Here is a 20,799-nt window from a genome sequence, read left to right as displayed (position 1 = left end):
ACAAATGGCTGATTACCTACACACACAATGATTCACATTCAAGTGCCCTCAGATGGTCAATCCAGAACCCTGCTTCACAGAGAAGCCTGTGATAGGATATCACAGTAATGAACTCATTGTCATTCAAAGAGCTTCTTCCCCAGATCAAATCAACGACAACTAAGAATGGGAAAAAAGGTGACAGAGCATTGCTTCTGTGGGTGACATGAGAAGATAATTTGCTCAGACCACAGTGAAGAAGAGCAGCCTGAAAAAGCCTTTGCCTCAGAACTCAGAAGGCAACAGGTTATTTACACAAATTCTATCAGCATTCACATTAGACTAAGGTGCTCCCTTCTTGAAAAATAGGCACATCCACTACAAAGCTGGAAGACAAAAGAATGAGATTTTCATTATTATGCTGAAAGGTTATTGCAATTATGAGCTGAGGTGGGAAATGCAGTGAATGCAGCTAAGGTGAGACAGGTCGTCCCTACAGCGAAGAAGCTCCATGCTGGTTCTTGGCAAGTGAGGCAGTGCCCAAGATACTGTTCCTGTCACATCAAAAACTGTCCTGGATTGGAGCAGAACTACTAATCTTAATTAAATAGATAGAAACAATCAACCAACCTGTACTTGTAATTTACTCCAGGGATGTTCCTTAATCACACAGAGGTGACTTTTCCCAAGAAAAGCCAACCACATTAGGACCCATCATTCTAAAGCCTTGATGTTTTCCCCAGGGGTTCATAAACCAAGATTACATGTCCAGCTGCTTATTACTGCAGCCTTTATTCACACACTTATTGCAGATGAGCCAGGAAGCCCAATTTGTAGAGCTCACTTACCAGACCCTCAGTCTCCTCGGCCGTCCTCTGGTAATGAGAAGCCAGGGCTGTATAATCCTGTACTTGCTTGTTACATTCAAGACATTTGACCCCATACCGGACAAGTCTTAGTGGGTCTGGGTAGAGCGGCATCACAGGGGCAGCAGGGTTGATGTTCCCAGGAACTGGACTGGATTTAGGAGAGGCAGGGAGAGGCTGGGGTGCTGGTGCTGGGGAGTTTGCAGGGGGCTGTGAAAACATTTGGTCTGCAGAGATAGGTTTCATAAGCAGCTGGGAGCACTGCATAACAAGTCCCTTGCTCTTATGGTCACGGGCATGTTTTAACAGGCTGCACCTGTTGTAGAAGAGCAGGGTCTTAGAACACTGGGTACACAGAACCTCAATGTGGACACTACGCCGGCCATAGTGCTGGCTCAGGCTCTTCTCTAAGGCAAATGCATCCCCACACTCCAGGCAGGAATAACCACTGGATGGCAATCGAATCTTGCTGTCAGCAGGGGGGCTGAGGTTTGGGGCATATATGGGCACAGGGTTGGCACCATGGAGAACTTTATTAAAGACCTCCACCACCACAGGAGCAGCCTTTTTCACCTGGTGTACAAGAGACACTGACATCTGTGTTAGCTGAGACTGGCTCCGCCTCTGCACAGAGGACTTGGCAGTAACAGATGCAGCAACACTATGGGGGACCAAGTTCAGGTTTGCCAGATGCACAGCTTTGGGGAGGAGGTTGGCAGGGGCCACAGGAGATGCCGGCACTGTCAGGTTTTGCTGCTGCTGCTTCTTGCTCGGCTGAGAGACCACAGGTGTCACCTTTGTAACTCTACTACTGGAGTTGAGGCAAGGTGATAAAGTTTCGTTGGGCTTGCTCATGCTTTCATCTCCTTTCCCATCATCCTGGGGGCTCTTTGCATCCAGAACAGACCCTGACAAAAGATCATCTGCAGTCTGGGTAGAGATACTACAGGTCTCACACTCTGGCAAGTCCCTTGGTGCCACTAATGGAGAGAATCTAACACTGGTCTCCTCTGCAGCGGCACTGCCCATGGGGGACCCAACTGGAGACTTACTCAGGTCATCTGGGTCTGGCAAGATGCTGGTGACAGTTCTCTTAATTTCCCCTGATGATGTCTTAATGGTTTTGATTCTCACTTTGGGAATTGCTGGTGGGGAGCTGGCTGCCACAGATGGGGATCCTTTGCCACTGCTGTCACTACAGATACTCCCAGGGCTGTCCGGAGGCTTGATACTTTTTTTTGTGGTCTCTGTTGGGCTTCTGGGACTCTTTGGTGATTTAGGCATTTTGGGGCTACCCTTAGAGCCTTCTCTAATAGACCCTAAATATTCTTTTGTAATACTAGCCTTATCGTCCTTTGAAATACCAGCCACTTTTTTGGCCTGAAGGGCCACCAAAGCTGCAACACAAGAGGACAACTTAGAATGAGCTGGTTTAAGGCGCTGTCGTGGAGGAACTGATGAGCAAGTACTGAGCTCAGGGACAAGACCTTTGGAGTCCCCAGTTTTATTGCCAGGGACATTATTAAATGCCAGAGCTTCTCCAAAGAACTCATCTTCATCTACCAATTCCTTCTTACATTCTACCACTTTCTCAATGGTTTGATCATGTTCCTTCTCACTAGCAACCAGATCACTTTCCTGGTGGTCCTGGAGTTCCATCTTTTCTTCTTTCTTGCAATAGTGATCAAACATACTCAGTTCTGGAACAGGAAACTTCCCAAGCACCTCTAGGGCTGAAGTCCCTGTGGAGATGTATACAGATGGTGGGGGGAAGTAAGGGCTTTCAGAATGCTTCTGTTTCTCTCCAAATCCATTGTCTTTGAGAGCATCATCCGGCTCTGGACTGGAGATTGGACTGAACTGACTAAATGTTGGTAAAGGCTCTGACTTGGGTGGGTCCAACTTGTCAGAGTAACTCCTACCATTATCTCCATTCATAAAACTAGAATCAAATTTCCCATAGTTGTGTCCCAGGCCATGGGGATCCGGGGGAAGTTCAGGGCCCCGGAATCCATTATGTAAAAGGCTGGGGCTAACGTGGCCTTTCTCTGCTTCAAATGATTCTTGACGACTGGTATTCTTAACAATGACACTCACAGCTGGGGCATCAGGAGCTGACCCTGAATGGGTCAAGGACACACTTTCATCCATACACATTCCTGCTGGTTTCAGAGGACTCTCATTCTCCTCACTGGTGGCCTGGATTGCCTCTTTGGCATCAAGGCTGGTTGGGTCTGGGATGTCAAAGGCGGCCAAAAGGTCATCAAAATCTGGGGTTTTCATGTCCCCCATGACTGGATGCTGGATGCCAGCTATAACATAAACAAAGAATGAAGTTAGTGTTTGCTTCAGCAGTCAGGATAACTTAGATACTGACACTAGAATATCTATCTAAAACAAACTAGCAAACAACCACTCATCAAGACTGAGTAATAAAACACAGTAATTCCATTTTTATGAGCTTCCTAGGAAAAGAGGAGCTGGGGAAAATATATTTACTTTTAAAACGGATCCTGAATCCAAAGGGGAGGTTGTTAAGCGTGAGACTGAAGGGTGCTCATACTATATTTTCCTGTTCTCTCAAGGAGACCCAAATTCCAATATGAAATAAACCATTCACTCCAAAGATGTACATGACTCCACCCTTAAGAAAAAGTTATGATTTGGCACCTTCTCTTCTCAGGAAAAAGTCTAGTTCTTATTTTAAAACTAGTTATTGCTATCACATGCTAATTTATTCTTATTAATTATATCAGTAGAAGTACAACATGACATAGTGGATAAGAACTTGGCTTCAAGTCAGAATGATCTGGGTTTAAAGTCCTGTCTCAGACACACACTGGCTGTAAGACCCAGGCAAATTACTTCACTTTACAAAACTACCAGACTTTGTGACTGCAGTTGCAGATCTGCATTGGGAGAGTGTGTTTTCTTCAGAACAACTCTAAATACCAATGAAATCGGAGGACCCAACCAAAAAAATTACATGGCTTATTACATTATCACCCAAATTCAATACTAAAAGTATTTAATGTAATTTGCTATTCTTATTCAACAAATCACCTTCACAGTAGCACATTCTGGGGTACTTTTTAATCCCGCTAAGTAGAAATTTTCAATCTCTCTGGTTTCACTCAAAATGTTTTATAGGTAAAAGGTTACAGAAATAAGTAGCAAAGTGGCTATATGTGTATATATCTATATGCATTTGTATGTATGTATACTCACACACACATACACATATGTGTGTATACTTACACACACACACACACACACACACACACAGTTTTCAGGACTAATCAAAATATAAACGTCTCAAAAAGACTTGAGAGGCATTATAATATAGAAGAATACTATATTTGTAGTTTATAGGTACTAGTGTCAAGTCTCAGTTATGCTACCTATGTAACAAGTCTCTTTCCTTCTAAACCTCATTTTTCTAACCAATAAAATGAAGGAATTAGACTAGATAATACCTTTTAATTCTAAGTCTTTGATCCTAGACTTGGACTTTTAAGAATTTGTTCACACTCAGTAGTCTAGAATTTGATAAACCCAAAGACCCCAGCTATTGGGGCTAAAAACTCACTATTCAACAAAAAATGCTGGGAAAACTGGGAAGTAGTGTGGCAGGAACTAGGCATGGACTAGCATCTCATACCTTATATCAAGGTAAGTTCCAAATGGATACATAATTTAGATATAAAGGGTGACATCATAAACGAATTAAGGGAGCAAGGTAGAAACTGCATTTCAGATATATGGATGAGGAAAAGTTTATGACTAAACAGGTATAGAGAGCATTAAAGAAAATAAAATGGAAAATTCTGAGGACATAAAATCTAAGTTTTTGAATAAATAAAATCAATGTAGCTAAGCTAAAATTTGAAGGGAAACAGCTGAGGAAAAAAATCTCTGCAGCAAATTTTTTTTGATAAAGGGCTCATTTTCTGATTCAAAATTTTAAGAAGCATTCCTCAATGGATAAATGTCAAAAGACATGAACAGATAGATTTCTAAGAAGAAATCCAAGCTAACGATAACTATGTGAAAAAGTATTTCAAATCACCAATAATTAGAAAAATGAAAATTAAAGCAACTTTGAAAGTCCCCCTAGCACACAATATTAGTAAAGTTGACAAAAGAGGAAAATGATAAATATTGGAAGAGCTGCGGGGAAACAGGCACATTAAGCACACTGTTAGTAGAGTTGTGTATTGGTCCAGCTTCTCTGGAAAGCAATTTGGAATTCTGATCCAAAAGTTACTTAACAATAATCATATCCTATCACCATACCTATACTCTAAAGAGAACAAAGGAAAAAGAAATTGACACGCACGGACAAAAAGATCTATAGCAGTTCTTTTTGTGGTGGCAAAGAGCTGAAAACAAATTAACTGGGGAAAGGCTGAACAAATCATGGTATATGAATGTAAAACAATACCATTGCACTCAAAGAAATGGTAAAATGGTTCAAAGAAACCTAGGAACTCCTGTGTATCAGTCACTAAACATTTATTAAGCACCTACTTTCTAATAATAATAATGGTCAGCTTTTATATAATACTAACTATGTACCAGGCACTGTGCTAAAAGCATATTACAAATATTACCTCATTTGATCATCAAAACAACCCTAAGAGGTAGATACTATTATTATCCCCATTTTATAGATGAGAAAACTGAGGTTAAGTGACTCACCCAAGGTCATACAGCTAGCTAATGTCTAAAGCTAAATTTGAATTCAAAACTTCCTGAACCCAGGCCCAGTCCTCTATCCACCATACCACCTCGAGGTTGAAATGTGCAGAACCAGAATAATGTGTACAATGACAACATTGTAAAGACAAATAATTCTGAAGCACTTAAGAACTCTCACCAAACCAATGACCAAGTAGGATTCCTGAGGACCAATGATGAAGCATGATGCCTACCCTCCTGACACAGAGGTAACAGACTCGATGCAGAATATCAAATTTTTGGACACAGCCAATGAGGGAAAATGTTTTACTTGGCTGTGCATATTTGTTATAAAGGTTTAGTTTTTGTCTTTTTTTATTGGGGGGGGGAAGAGAAGCGAAAGAAATAGAAAATAATTTTTGTTAAATGAAAAAAAAACAAAATTAAGTTTTTAAAATCTCTCCAATGAAAGAAACTGTGTCTGTTTTAGCATGATTTTAAGAAAAGCTATGAAAGAACTATAAACAAAGTGAATAAACAAAGTAGCCTATGTGAACAGAACAGAGTACTTTTGCACTAAAAGAAAGGACAAAACTTGGCAAGACCTGTATGAACTGATGTAGAACTAAGAGAAGGATTTACACAATGACCACAACAAAATAAGACAACACTGATAGACTTCAGAAGAGATCAACACAGTAAGAAATCAGTTCTTCAGTGCAGGTCCTGCTTCTTGACAGTGAAGTGGTGAATTACAGGAAGAGATTTTTCAGGTATGACCCATGTGTTTATTTGTTTTGCTTCACCGTACTTATTTATTGCAGGGGAATGTTCTATTGCGCAAAGAGGGAGGAGTCAGTAGGAAGTGACAGAGATATATACATGTATATATAAAAAGAGAAAAGCATTAATAATAACGTTAAAAATGAAAAAGAGAAGCTGTTGAACTGTTCATATGGAGGGAACCTTTGTCCCAAGAAGACAAATGACTATGATCCACATTTACACGAACCACAAAACCAGCTGGCTCAAATATGCAGCAGTTAAAAAAAAAAGCCATCTCATTACCTGTTCTGTCTTTTTTTTCCTACATTCATTTCAGTATCATAAGGTCCTTATGAGTTCATATATTTTAAGACCAAATTTAAGATGAAAAAATCTACTTGAATTAGGGAGAATAAAGTGGGGCAGGGGCTATGAAGAGAGTAAGGCCAAGGGAAGATTTATATAATGCCAATCCTATGATACTGACAGATTTTTTTCCTTCAGGTTTTAAAGAACACATTTAAATTTAAAGAAGAATTAATCTCTTGCTCAGCAACTCTTATGGAATGTAGGAAAATAATCTTCCAACTGGGAAACTCCAGAAGTACATCATATAATAATCTTGGGAAAAGACCATCTTGGGGAGCCATGTGCTAGTGAGCTATGTGTCTATTTTTCCCCTAATTTTCTCTAAGACACAAGAAAATAGAGGGCTAGAAAGAAGAACAAAGCTATACGGAGAAAGGCAACTTTCTTGCTGCAAAGATGATACAGAGACTTGAAGTTCCTAGGATAAGCAGAGAACAATTAGAGATAATGATCAGTTACTACGGAAATTAAACGGAAGAGCAGGACAATCTTGGCTATTAAACAGTAGAAAGCATTGTAAGGATTTTTAATTGCAGAGCTGATACCTAGTATCCAGGGCATGAGCTTAGGCTGGACAAAAACACTCGGTGGCTTCAAGTTCTAAGAAACAAAGTCAGAGTGAGCAAAAATTTTCTACTTGGACCTACTAAGAACCCACTAAGAAAAACCAGAGTTAAACTAAGCAGTAATTAATAACCGTTAGATTTAAGCAAGTAAAATACCTAGTAACTACATGTTTAAACTTTCTCTAAATTGCGTATCATGTTGTTTAAAAGTAGAAACTAGAAATCAATATCTATACTATCTTACATAAAGTTATATTTTTATTTTTAAAAAGCATAATTAAGTAGATCTGGGCTACATACCTTTTTCCTTCCAGTTAAGCATGTCTACCTAGAGTTAGCCTGTCTAACTATGCAAGTATATTTCATGTCATCCAAACTCGTGAGAAACATTCAACATTTATAAAACTGAACTTATAAATCTAAACTTTTTAAATGAAGCCAAACAGTGGAAGAACACAACTAAATTCTACATTCTGCCAGGAGTGAAGAAACAAAAGAAATCCATCATGTAAATTAGTGAAGGGAGCAAAATTGAAGGGAAATGAAAAACAACCATAACAAAGAAAAGTAAATAACCCACTGGGAACTAGCCAACATTTTAAAAAACATTTCTCATAAAGAGAAGTAACAAATCATGAAAATCAATGAAACCACTTAAGTTATGCAAAAATTACAATCAGAAACGAAAAGGAGATACCAGAACACAACTAATTCTTTACAATAGTTCAGGAGCTATTAATTTATATTTTAAAAGTGGTATAACAAGATGGAGTCCTTCGTTTTTCTGGTGTATTTGTGAATAGGCAATGTTGATCACAGGATGGCTTCTGACTCTTTGTGGGTTGAATGGACCAGTATGAGAGTTCCACAATCAGCCCTTGTGTCTTGTGTATCATTATTCTCCTTTACAGATATGGAAAGAGATGGTCAGAAATCTTTTGCTATTTGCCTAAGATCATATTAGCTAGAAAGGGACAAAGTCTTCATTTGAACCCAGGTCTTTTCACTATATTACAGATACCCTTAACTAAGTACAATTAAACCTGGGCTCTTAATCCCCAGCTTCACCACTTAACTCTGAGATCTTGGAAAAATGACATCCTCTCTCAGTCTTGGATTCATCATCTTTAAGATAACGGAAATTGGACTAGATGGTCTCTTAAAGTTCCCTTCGGCTTTAAATTTCTATAATTCTACAACCTTTAGATATACCAGATTTTGAAGAAGTCCAGAGAAAGGGAACTAAAATGATCAAGGAGATAAGAGACTTTATTTTAAGAAAAACTTTAAAAAAAAAAGCAAACGAAACCAAAAACACAACCATCTATAAGATATTCTAGAAAAGCCAAAAAGGAAAAAACATGAACTTGTTCAACAAATGCCAAAACATTTGAAAAGGAACACATTCTTAGAGGATGGAAATAAATTGTTGTCTTTTAACAAATAAAAGCATAATTTTGCAATCTTGGCAGCAAATTTATGGAACTTGTTGCCCCAAGAAGTAATCAAGGCTAACAATATAAATGTACTCATGATCCACTACCTTGAAATCAGAAGTAAATAAAAAAGGATTCTAAATGATAAAGGGGGAGGGGGGAATCACAAAATCCATGCATTTTCTAACTTGAGCCAGTCTACTGATTTTGAATTTTATGTAAATCTTAGCTTACTGATTTAATAAGTTTGGGTGATTATCTGGTTTGTCTGGCAACATTTAGCTGTTGCTAGTTATAGCGAGAGTGCATGTGAGAGGCCTGTGGGAGAACCAACACACTAAGTGACAGATGACAGTAAGAGTGAAGGAAAGAATCTGCATTAAAAGAGCACAAGCTAAGCCCTTCAATACTTCCAAAACTGGAATGGTGTAGGATCCTAAAAGTCACATAACCCCAGTATAATAACTTATATTCATTAATAATGAGCTTACATCAATACTTAATGTTTTAGGCAGGGGAATAAGTAATTAACTTTAAAATTCAAGCACTATACAGCACAGTATTGAGCAAAGAGCACTGGACTAGCAGTTGGAAGATCTGGGCTCTAGCCTTGGCTCTGGCACCAACTTACTATGTAACCTTGGGCGCATAGTTTCTTCATCTGTAAACTCAGAAGGTTATTTAGATTTTGATTAAAGCCCCACCTAGCTCTACTGTCATATGTCCTCAAAGTTTTTTTCCGGCTCTAAAATTCTAAGATTCTAAACTATTTTAAAGAAAAACAAACAATTCCAAATTGCATTCTAGAAGGACTGGACCAATGCACAGCTCCATCAACAGTGCATTTGTGTGACTATTTTCCCAAAACCCCTCCTACATTAATGATTGCCAACTTTTATCACATTTGCTAATTTGCTGGGTGTGAGGTAAAACCCCAGAGCTGTTTTGATTTTCATTCTCATTAATAACTACTAGCATTCTTTCACATATTGTTAATACATTTTCAATTTTTTTGGAATTGTTTGTTAAAAGAAATATCTGATCCAAAGATTTTTCCCAGTTGAATACTCTTTCTTATCCTAGTTGTATCAAGAGAGAGAAGACAAAGGTATGTTGGGAACACCAAGAAAAGACCTGGTCTGGGAACTGACTAGATACAGTAAATGGACAGAGACGTATCCAGATGAAATATATAAGGTTTGTTTCCGAAGCTGGACAAAGCTGAACCAATTTCTAACCTTATAATATCAATAGTTAATTCCCTCCCCATATGGTCAGACCACCCAATTAAAATTTCTTTTAATTCATACACACATAGGCACTTTGCAGTGTAGTGTGTTCCATGACTCAATTCACAAGATACAGTTTCACATTTCTATTGTATTTCAAGCATCTGAAAACTACACCAAGGTGCCATTTTTCATGGTGTACAATCAAGGAGTGACACAACACCCTATAGGCAAAATGCTAAGTCCAAAACATTTGGCTACTTCCCATCAAGCTTTATGAACTTCTCTCTCTTCTACCAGTGCTCATTCTCTAGTACCTAGACACCCAACACCCTTCTACTGTCTTCTGATCCCAAACCTTCCACTACGTACAAGTCAACAAACCTCTTAAATGCTTCATACTCCAAAATTACCTCTCTATACCTTTTTTCTTCCCTCCCAAATGTTACTAGCCAAAACTCCCATTCCAGAAGAGCTTTTAGTTTTTGAACTTAATCACCCCCATGGAGATATATGTATTTTTAAAATGTTTTCTGGCTTTTGCTGATGCCTTTTAACATCACATTCATTTCCAAATGTATTGCTTCTTTTTGTAATCCCCTTTGTCGTATGCATTTTAAATGAAGTTTGTTAGCCCAACAAGTATCTAATTGGTAGTGTATGCACAGGAAATATTTTTTAACAAGAGGCCTGCCCCTAACTTAATCAGGGTCTTCAAAAACTGCTGCCCTAACATTTCATATCAGGACTAAAATTCTTTGGTGGACCATAGGGTTCCTACTCTCCCTCTTGGGTCCCGTTTTCCAGAGAGAAGAATCATTTCAAAGGAACATCTTTTATAATGAATCAAAACAAAGCAAAAGTTGATTTTTGTTTAAAAGACTTGAACATTGCATTATTATAGTAAACAAGGAATTATAAACAGAACAGGCATTTTTACTGTCCCTGGGCTGAAAAAGCAGTAGAGCAGGGGTCAGCAGAACTGTCTCATCCCAGTTCTACCACCAACTAGTTGCAGCCTAGGGTAAGTGGATTCTCCTCTTCGAGTCTCTGTTTGCTATGACAAAAAACTATTCGTATTAGGGTCTTTGACTCTTCCAGCTTAAACATTCTACGACCACAATCCTTCTCCATTCTCTTGGAGTAGGGAAATGGCAGAGACTGCCCAAGGTATCCTCCTACCTTTTGATACCCCATCCTCTTCCTCTCTCTTAAAACCCAGCAAAGAGATGCCCATAAATTACTGCCTGAAACCACACAGAACCACCACAGACTTAACGCCTTCAGTTATGCATTTTCAAGGGGCATCACGTGCAAGTGGCAAGAGAATCCCCCCAGTAACTGAATTTGACTGTAGTTTTTAATCCTTTTTATATTATCCTACCTGGGGTAAAGCAACCATTAATAATATGTAGCCTGAGAAGATGCTACTGTGGACAAATTGCTACTGAGGAGGTGCAGGAGATAAGTCTCAAGAGCTCTAGTAATTACAGCAAAAGGAATCTAGCCATCGCATGCTCCTAAACCTAGACTGACAGTCTACCAACCAATCCTCTCATAATATGTTCCCTGCTACCATAATCAAGAGAAAGAATACTAGCATGAATGGCTCACTGGTTTAATAGAATTTGGTACTGTTATAATATTTCTTCCTTGGTCTTATTTTCTCCATCCTAGTAGACCTTCCTTTCTCTCCATTACTTTATTTATTTTCCCAATTTGCTATTCTCTGCAGCAGCTAGCAGACAAAACACATTTTTTTCAGGTGACTACCACCAACCATAGCCCATAAGACATTATGGAAATTTTAGACATCTAAAAATGTTACAGGATGAAAAGAGTTGAGAAATATTAGAGCAGAGGCTGAATGCAGGCAAAACACAACAGAAGAATTCAACTGACCCAGGTTAGAAACAACACTCTATCCTCCCTGGGGCTCCAGAGTAACAAGAAAACTGTGGCAAGGCCCTGTCATGACCACTTAAACGCATTTGCAACACCAGTTAAGGTTAGGAGAGCAAGGATATGTTACCACTTTCCATTGCAAAGTCAAAACAATTAACAAAATATTTGTTTCAGAACCTAGGAATGTTTGGAGATATTAACAGATTTTCAAAGGGTGAGAAGAGAAAGCCTCCACTACAGTTTTGTATGTCTCATTATATCATGGAAGTGACCCTGAGTTGTTGAAACCTATGTGAAGGGGGCATAAGCTTTGGCAGGTCCTACCCAGATGGAAAGACTTCCTATAATAAGCCAAATCTTCATTTATATCATCAACTCATTTTGCTGCCCAAGGACCACATTAACTAAGTTTGGAGAAGCTTATCAATAAAAGGATAACCACAAAATGACTCATTTTTTGGCCATAGCAACTCACAAAGATTCTAAGCATAGAAGGGTAATGATCTTCAATGGCAGAAAAAAACACCCCTAACAAAGAAATCATGAGGAGGGGGGGGGGTTTAATGTTAGTGTAATTGAAGATCTTCCCCGTCCATTAACAGGCCTCATGTAGAGCCCACTAAGGGAAGCTTGTTTTGTAGGAAGGCCCACACCTTTGGCTAATTTCTAATCAGGTACTGGGTCAAGTGTGTACTTTTGAAGTGTATTCTGAGGTTAGCATTTTGCTTCGAGGCTCACTTATTGGAAGAGCGTTCCTGTGATTTGGCCAGGTGAGACTCTGGTTAGCTGTTAAGGAGTACCGACTTTGAAAACTCAGATGTTGGTGTTTCTCTCTCTGGTAACTATGTATGTATGGTCAGACAGTTGGATATGTCTGTTGATCTGTGCTAATTTTTCAGACAGTTAGAAGCCCTGTGTTTCAACAATTTGGCTAGCAGCTGTTGTGGGGGTGAAAAACCAACACAAGCCCAACAACAAGAACGCTACCAGTATGCTGCAAAAGCCCAGGTTATTTTTATCTGCTTCACTAAGGAAAGCAACGTTAAAGGGTTGACAAGTTTACTTTAATCCAGCATACATCATACCATTCACTTAGTTCAGGGGAAAAAGCCAGCACCCTGAACTTCGGAACAAATACAAACAAATTACAAACATTGACAGACAGACCCAATACAATTCATAGTTACCAACATCTAGGTTCAGCCCAGGAGCTCATAACAAGGGCTAGCCCAGAGTCATGCTCACCACCACTGCTGTGGCTAAGAGCTCAAAAAATAGAAAGCCAACCCCTAGTTTTATATCTTTTCCAGGGTCAAGGGTGAGTCACACATTCGACTCACCCATGTGACCTAGAAACGTCACAAAGAGGTGACCTAAACCCACGTGGTCACTCAAACTCATGTGTAAACTAGGCCCTCCCCTGAGGCAAGGAGGTCATCAAGGACTCCAAAATCTAATCAAGGAAACAAAGGCCAAACTCTTCAAGGGCACTTGGTTGAACTGAGTGCTAAGAGCCCATTTTGTTTACCAACACACCCTGTCTGTTGGTCTTTATTTCTGTTTGTAATTTCTGCTTGTAATTTGTATTTTCTCTGAAGTTCAGGGTGCTGACTTTTTCCCCTGAACTAAGTGAATGATAAATATATTCAATTAAAGTAAAATTGTTGACACCTTTAGAAAAGCGGATCAAAGAACCTGTGCTAGCAGCCCTCCTGTGTGCTGGTGTTATTGGTCTTACACCTCCACAGCAGCTGCAAGTAGCATTGTTATTGTTGTTGCTGGAGGGGGGCAGGGAGAAATCATGGATTCTAAAATTATCCATAAGGTCACAGTTATATAGCTTCCATCTTTTTAGTGGCATGCCTTTTCCAATTGGGTTTGGGAGAAAAGAGAAGGGAGAAGGGGAATAAGGATGACAAGAATTTCATTCTCTCCCATGCAAACATATATTAAGTTAATCTTACCAGAGTAAAAAGCAGGAATGTCTAGTTAGCAACCATAGTCCTTGCAGAAAGATAATCTTGTTTGCAAGAGTTAAACCTGTGAAAATTTGTCTAGCACAACCAACTCAAGAGAAGTTGGCTCAGACACCAGGGAGAAAGAAAAAGGGTGTGATGGGGTATCCAGGCAGACAGATTAGTAAAGAAGGAGGTCACAATTATGACTGAAACTGGTATTAACACTCAGCTAAAAGAGGACCAAGTGAGCATGACCAGAAACTTACCAACACAACTCACACAGGATAAAGAACTTAGACATGCACCAACAGTTTGTCGGCTACTTCCCTTCACTCCCTTTCACCAATGGTAAACAGGTTTGAGCACTATTCTAACTTAGCATGCTGTTGGGGGGAACAGTGCAGAAACAGAAGGGCAGATGTGCCCTCTATACTTAAGAGATATGTTATAAAAGGTGGACATAACTTTTACGATTGTCTTGGGAAATGGCATCAAAAGAAGAACCCTTCCTGGTAGTCTAGAGAAGATTGCAAGAAAGACAGCAGGGCACTATGCAGAGAGAGCTGGTCTCAAAGTCAAGACGAACTGGGTTTAGGTCTTGTCTTATGTCAATAGGCAATCACAACTTTACGAAACTTATGTGAAAAGTAGGTTTATTACAAGAGAAATGAACATGCATGTGGAACCCAAAGAGTTCACAGAACTTTGCATTTTCATACAAAAGTTTGCATTTTCATAACACCAGGATAAAGGAAGGAGGAAATACCAGATCTCCACCTAAAGGGGTATGGCATGTGAGGGGAAAGATGCCATGAAGGTGTGAAAAAGACAAAACCCCTCCTGAAGGGGAGAAAGAAGGCAACAGCAACAGCAAAAGAAGCCAACAGCACATTCTTTTCCCTTGGGAACTGCTAGACCATTAAGATATGATGGTCTCCTTATGCGCGAGGGTCCCAGCTGCACAAGCCTAGTGCAAACTGTCTGGTGCCTATCTTGACTCCGAAGAACATACCCAGTCCAGTTCAGGATGCGAGCAACAAATTTTGTCAGCTGGAAGGCGGTTTATCCTTAACTCATTTGGGGCCTCATGCATGCTCTGGATCCAGTGTTTCTGGAAAATATAGCAACTCAAAAAAAAAATAGTTCAGGGGATCCCTTAACAATCCTTAACACTGAGGCATAGCTGTGTGACTAGGTTCATTCACTGAATCTCTCTGTGTCCCAGGACTAAGTCCATAAGCTGCAACAGTTACACATCTATATTGGTAGGAGATTCCACACAGGTAGCTCCCTAAAACCAATGCAGTAATTTATTAAACACATACTGTGTGCCAGGCATTGTGCAGGGCACTGGAAACTCAAAAGTTAAACAGTGTCTGCCTTTAAGGAATTTACATTCTATCAAGGGAGTTTGACAGAATGACAGCAGCTGAGATCAGGAATGGCTTCCTGCAGAAGGTAGAAAGTGCTGCTGCAGCTACATCCTTGAAGGAGCCTAGAGACTCTAAGAGAGAGGAGGGAGTATATTGCAGGCACGGAGAACAGGGAGGTAGGAAATGGGAATACCACATATGAGGAAGAGTAATGAGGCCAGTCTGACTAGAGCACAGCCAAGGCTTAGCAAGTCTGAAACAAGAAGTTAGGGACGGACTGTGAAGTATTCAAAGACCAAACAGGAATTTATATTTGATCCTAAAGATAACTGGGAGCCCCTGGAGTTTATTGAGAAGAAATGATGTAGTCAGAACAGACCTACAATTCAGATGGACTGGGGTGGGGGGGGGAGGGACTTGAGGCAGTCTTAAGGAAAAGAAAGAAAATAAGAAAGCTCCTGCAATAGTTCAGGTAAAGGACAATGAGGGCCTGAACCAGGGGAGTGGACAGATGAAAGAGAGATTGTGGAGCCAGAAATAACAAGATTTGGTAAATGACAGGATATATGAGGTGAGAGAGAATGATTAATCAAGGTAATGTTGAAGCTGTGAATCTGGCTGGCTAGAAGAATGGCAGTGCCTTCAACAGAAATAAGCAAGTCCAGAAGATGAGTGGGTTTAGGCATAAAGATGAGTCCTGTTGCAGACATGCTGAGCGTGAGATGCCTCTGAGGCATCCAGTTTCATCCGGTAGGCAGTTGATGATACAAGCTTGTAAAAGTTCAAGATAGACCAGGTCTGGGAATCATAAGGCACCCTCTCTTCCTGAAACAAAGGCCAGCATTTTTAATATCAGAATTCTTCTAATAATGATATACGGTTGCAAGTCATGGAGCACTATAATATCTGAATAAGAAAAAGTGCAGGTCGCCCAAAAGGCAATTAGAGAGGTACATAGTAGTCAAGGGCTACAACATTATCACCAACCAAAAAATGGACAAATACCATAAAGGATATTGTCAGAGTGATATGGACCAAAAAAGGATATGAGCCAATCATATTTTAAGAGCAAGGTACAACCTGTGAGGCCTGAATGCTCCACTGGTATGCATTTAAGGTCAAGAGAGCCAGAGGAATACCTTCAACACGTTGGATGGAACACCTATGGAAGATTTTTAGTAGGACAAGGACAAGAGGTGCACAAGATGAGAAGTCATGAACGAGTTGTGATCTGTACTATTTTCAGTGACTACCTACATCCCTGAGATTAGAGAGCTCTCTCCAGTGAGACAATTAATCTAAGAAGGTCCTAGAAGCAGACATAGGAAGAAAGCTAAAACAAGCAGTTTGAAAGATAGAAGAGTATGACAACAGGCAAGCAACTGGCCTCAAAAAAGTCTGATGGTAGTCTGTAAGACAGTGGCAGAAGACAAATGCCCTCAAAGTAGTCTGGAAGCAAGCAACAGGCAGAGATCCAGGAAGGCAAGCAATAAGCACTATAGAGATCTGGCAGGAAGAAGTAAGGATTTTGCCATAGGCACTATGGTTCAGGGCAGAGTGCCAGTCCCTTGGAAAACTGGCAGAAATAAACAGAATCCTAGTCCGAGAAGACCTGGGGTCCTGGGCAAGGTACTAAAATAGGGCCTTTGGCACAGAGGAAAGAAAAAGGGACTGAGTTCCTGGGACTGGGATACAAAGCAAGAGGCTTGATCATATGGCCAAAGCTAGCAGTTGCCTAATTACTAGAGCCCAGGAACATTGTTGGAACAGAACAATGAGCATAGATGACTTTAATGCCAAAACACTTGAGCTAAGGATCAACCGGTTTGGTTGGAGCCAGATTAGCTTCTGGGCCTAGGATATTCAGGCAGAGGAGCAGAATGGTCAAAAGTGCCTTAGTGTAATACCCAAGCAACAGTCCAATCACACTCTGCTTTCCTAAACCTTTGATCAAAAGAATTATCTTTAGGATGCACTTATTTTCACTGTACTATTATAATTAGAAGCCAGAAAGGTAGTCTAACAGTCTTTGTAATATTAGATGGAAAGAGTAAGAAAAAGCTAAGGATATTTAGGCAAAAGTGAGTAAAAGGAACATAATTTTTGGCATACAGACATCGCAAATGCAGAGAGAAGCCAAGCAGCCTAAGGCCCACAGCAAAAAAAGCTGCTGCTTCCTGGGAACTAGAGATATGGAACAACAGTGAAGGAAAGGGAATAATTCTGGGCTGTGATCATTTCCATATCTTTGGTATGCATGCATCTGGTGACCTCACCCAGAATTAAGCTGGCCTTACTAATCACATATATGCTTTATTTGTCTCTCAGGGCAAATTAAAACCACAGTGATTTCAATATCTAAGAGGTTCTTAGGGTACATAAGGGAAATGTTAGCCAATCTAAGATTTCTCTTGAGTAATCAGGAGTCTCAAAGCTGGCTATGTGAGAGTAAATGTTCTTACCAGAAGTCTAAGTACTCTGTCACTGACTAAAAGAACTGGAGAACTCATTGTCTTTCCCCCTCAACCCTCCTACCCCTTTTACCTTCCATATTACGAGAGGGCAACTATTATAGGGGCAACACCATCCTCTTAGTCTCTCAGGCTTGCAACCTACTGATCATCCTGTATTCTGCACTCTCTCTCACCCCCCCAACGCCATATCTCAGCTACTGCCAAAATTTCTCAAATATGCCCCCTTCTCTCCTATGACACTGCCACCACCCTGCTACAGGCCCTCATCACCTCATACCTGGTTCACTGCAATAGTTGCTTATGGGTCTGCCTGTCTGAAGTCTTTCCCTATTCCAATTCATCCTCCATTCAGCCACTAAAGTGATTTTCCTGAAGTGCTGGTCATCATACACACAACCTCTACCTCTACCTATACCTTTACCTCTACCTCTGCCTCTACCCCTACCCCAACCCCCACCCCAAACACACATGCACTCAATAAACTTCAGTGGCTCCCTATTGCCTCCAGGGGCAAATACAAAATCCTCTGCTTGGTATTCAAAGCCCTTCACAGCCTAGTCCCCTCCTACCTCTCCAGTCTTCTTACACCTTACTCTCAGATACTACCTCTTCAATCCAATGACAACAGCCTCCTGGCTTTTCTACAAACGAGACACTCCTGGCATTTTCTCAGGTTGCCCCCATGTCTGGAATCCTCTTCTCTCCTCTGCTCTGACTACTGACCTCCCTCACTTCCTTTAAGTATCAACTAAAATCCCACCTTCTACAGGAAGCCTTCACCAACCCCTTTTAATTCTAGTACCTACCATCTGTTAATTATTCCTATGTATCTTGTATATAGGTCGGCGTAGTACATATTTGTTTGTATGCTGTCTCCCCCATTAGATTGTAAGCTCCCTAAGAGCTGGGCCTGTCTTTTACCTCTTTTTGTATCCCCAGTGCTTAGAAAAGTGCCTGGCACATAGTAGGCATTTAACAAATGCTTAGTGACTGATTGTTATAGGAATAGCCTAAGGGTAGACAGTCAAATCTTAGCAGAGAGGTAGGTCTATGATGAACCTTTAAAACGCAGTCAGAATAATCTCTCATAAGCAATACAGACTCCATAGCAATCTTTTTTTGTGTATAAGTGTGGGACCCATAACCAATTAATCAACAAGCATTTTTTTAAATGCCAAGCACTATGTGAGGCCCTGGGAAAACAAAGACAAGAATAAAACAGTTCCTCTATAAAAATGTTTATACCCTTTGACCCAGCAATATCACTTCTAGGGTTGTATCCCAAAAAGATCACACAAGTGGGAAAAGGACCCATATGTACAAAAATATTTATAGCAGCTCTTTTTGTGGTAGCTAAGAATTGGAAATCAAAGGGATGCCCATCAACTGGGGAATGGCTGAACAAGCTGTGGTATATGAAGGTAATGGAATACTATTGTGCTATAAGAAATGGGGATGATACGGACTTCATAACAACCTGGAAAAACCTACACAACATAATGCTGAGTGAGTAGAGCAGAGCCAGGAGAACATTATACACAACCACAGATATATGGATTCTGTGAGGACCAACCCTGACAGACTTTGCTCTTCTCAGCAACACAAGGTACAAAGACAACTCCAAAGGACTCACAATGGAGAATGCTATCTACATCCAGAGAAAGAACTATGAAGTATGAATGCAGATTGAGGCACACTTCATGCTAGCCTTTCCCCCCCCTTTTTTTTTCTTTTTATCTCTTTTGTTTTTTGTTTTGGGGTTAGTTTTTTTTTTTGGTCCTGTTTCTTCTTTCTCATGATTCATTTCATTGATCACAATTCTTCTCCATAACTTGACTAGTGTGTAAACTAATTCAATGCGAAGTTATACGTGGAAGTTATATGGGATTCCATGCTGTCTTGGGGAGGAAGGGGAGGAGGGAGGGAAGAAAATCTGGAACTCAAAATTATGTAGAACCGAGTGTTGTAAACTAAAAATAAAAAAAAAATTTTAAAAAAAAGAATAAAACAGTTCCTGCCCTCAAGGAGGGCATTATGTCAGCTGAATTATATAAAGATAGAGAGCTATACAAAGATGTAGTACTTAATAAAATGAATGCAAGGAAATTTTGATAAAAGTGATGCTAGGCACTATCAGGAAATCAGAACAGACCTCATGAAATAGGTAGTACTTGAAGAAATCAAAGGATTCTAAGAGTCAGAGATGAGGAGGGAGTTCGTTCTAAGTTCTAAACATGGGAGATAACCTTTGCAAAGGCACAAAGATAGGAGATAGAATGTCACACATGAGAAAAAACAAGGCCAGTTTGGCTAGAGCTTAGAGGGGAGGGGAGGTTCCCCTGGAAAGGAAAGTTCTAAAGACTAAACAAAGGAGTGTGCATTTGATCCTAGAAGCAAAAGCAAGTAACTGGAACTTCTTGAGTGTCATGGAGTGTAAGACATGTACTTTAAGAATATTGCTTTGACAGCTACAAGGAGTATGGAAGAGGTCCTTAAACTTTTTTTGGCACATGGATCCCTCTGACAGTTCAGTGAGCGCATAAGCCCCTTCTAAGAATGTTTTGAAATAAATAAAGCAAAATATCTAAGATTACAAAGGAAACCAATTAAATTGGAATATAGGTATTTAAAATATTTCTAAGTTCCTAGACCCCACTCTTGGCTTAGAAAATGAAAAGACCAAAGACCAAGTAGAAAAGCATTGCAGTAGTCCAGATGAGAGGTAATGAGGGGCTGGAACAGAGCAGGGGGCTGTGTGGGTATAGAGGAAAAAATGTGAAAGATGTGTAGTTAAAATCAATAAGAGTAGGTAACTCTGGGAGGGAGTGGAGAGGGGCTAAGAGAGAGCGAAGCATCAAGGGTAACTGAGGCTACAAACATGGATGATGAAAGGATGATGCTATTATGGTCCATGGGTCATGAAGAGTTGGACACAGCTGAACGAATGAACAACAACATCCTTGACAGAGGTAGGAAAGTTTGGAAGAGAGACGGCAAGGGCGGGGGGGGGGGGGGGGGGGGGGAGGGAGGGGGGACACGGACACGGGGACACGGGACAGGACGGGACGAGAGGGGCGGGGTAGACAGTGAGTCCTCTTTTGGACATGCAGAGTTTGAAATGCCTATATCTCATGCAATTGGAAATGACCAATAGACCGTTTCAGAAATGAAAATGGAGCTCAGCAAAGGGAATGAGGCT

General features: G+C 40.3%; 1 protein-coding gene across 5 annotated transcripts in view; it reads right to left on the bottom strand.

Moving 5' to 3' along the window:
- The window catches only part of ZNF592 (zinc finger protein 592), a 70,260-nt gene that overhangs the window by 30,640 nt on the left and 18,821 nt on the right, over positions 1–20,799 (bottom strand). For all 5 annotated transcript variants that reach the window (XM_036735600.1, XM_036735603.1, XM_036735602.1 and 2 more), the window contains one exon: positions 828–3,157. In XM_036735600.1, the coding sequence (XP_036591495.1) occupies positions 828–3,137 (2,310 nt within the window). In that variant the 5' untranslated portion in view covers positions 3,138–3,157. The remainder of the gene's footprint in view (positions 1–827; positions 3,158–20,799) is intronic.

This window comes from Trichosurus vulpecula, chromosome 8 (assembly GCF_011100635.1).
Source record: "Trichosurus vulpecula isolate mTriVul1 chromosome 8, mTriVul1.pri, whole genome shotgun sequence".
Taxonomy (NCBI): Eukaryota; Metazoa; Chordata; class Mammalia; order Diprotodontia; family Phalangeridae; genus Trichosurus; species Trichosurus vulpecula.
The sequence above is the reverse complement of the archived record's forward strand: the minus strand, read 5'-3'. Positions and strand labels throughout refer to the sequence as shown.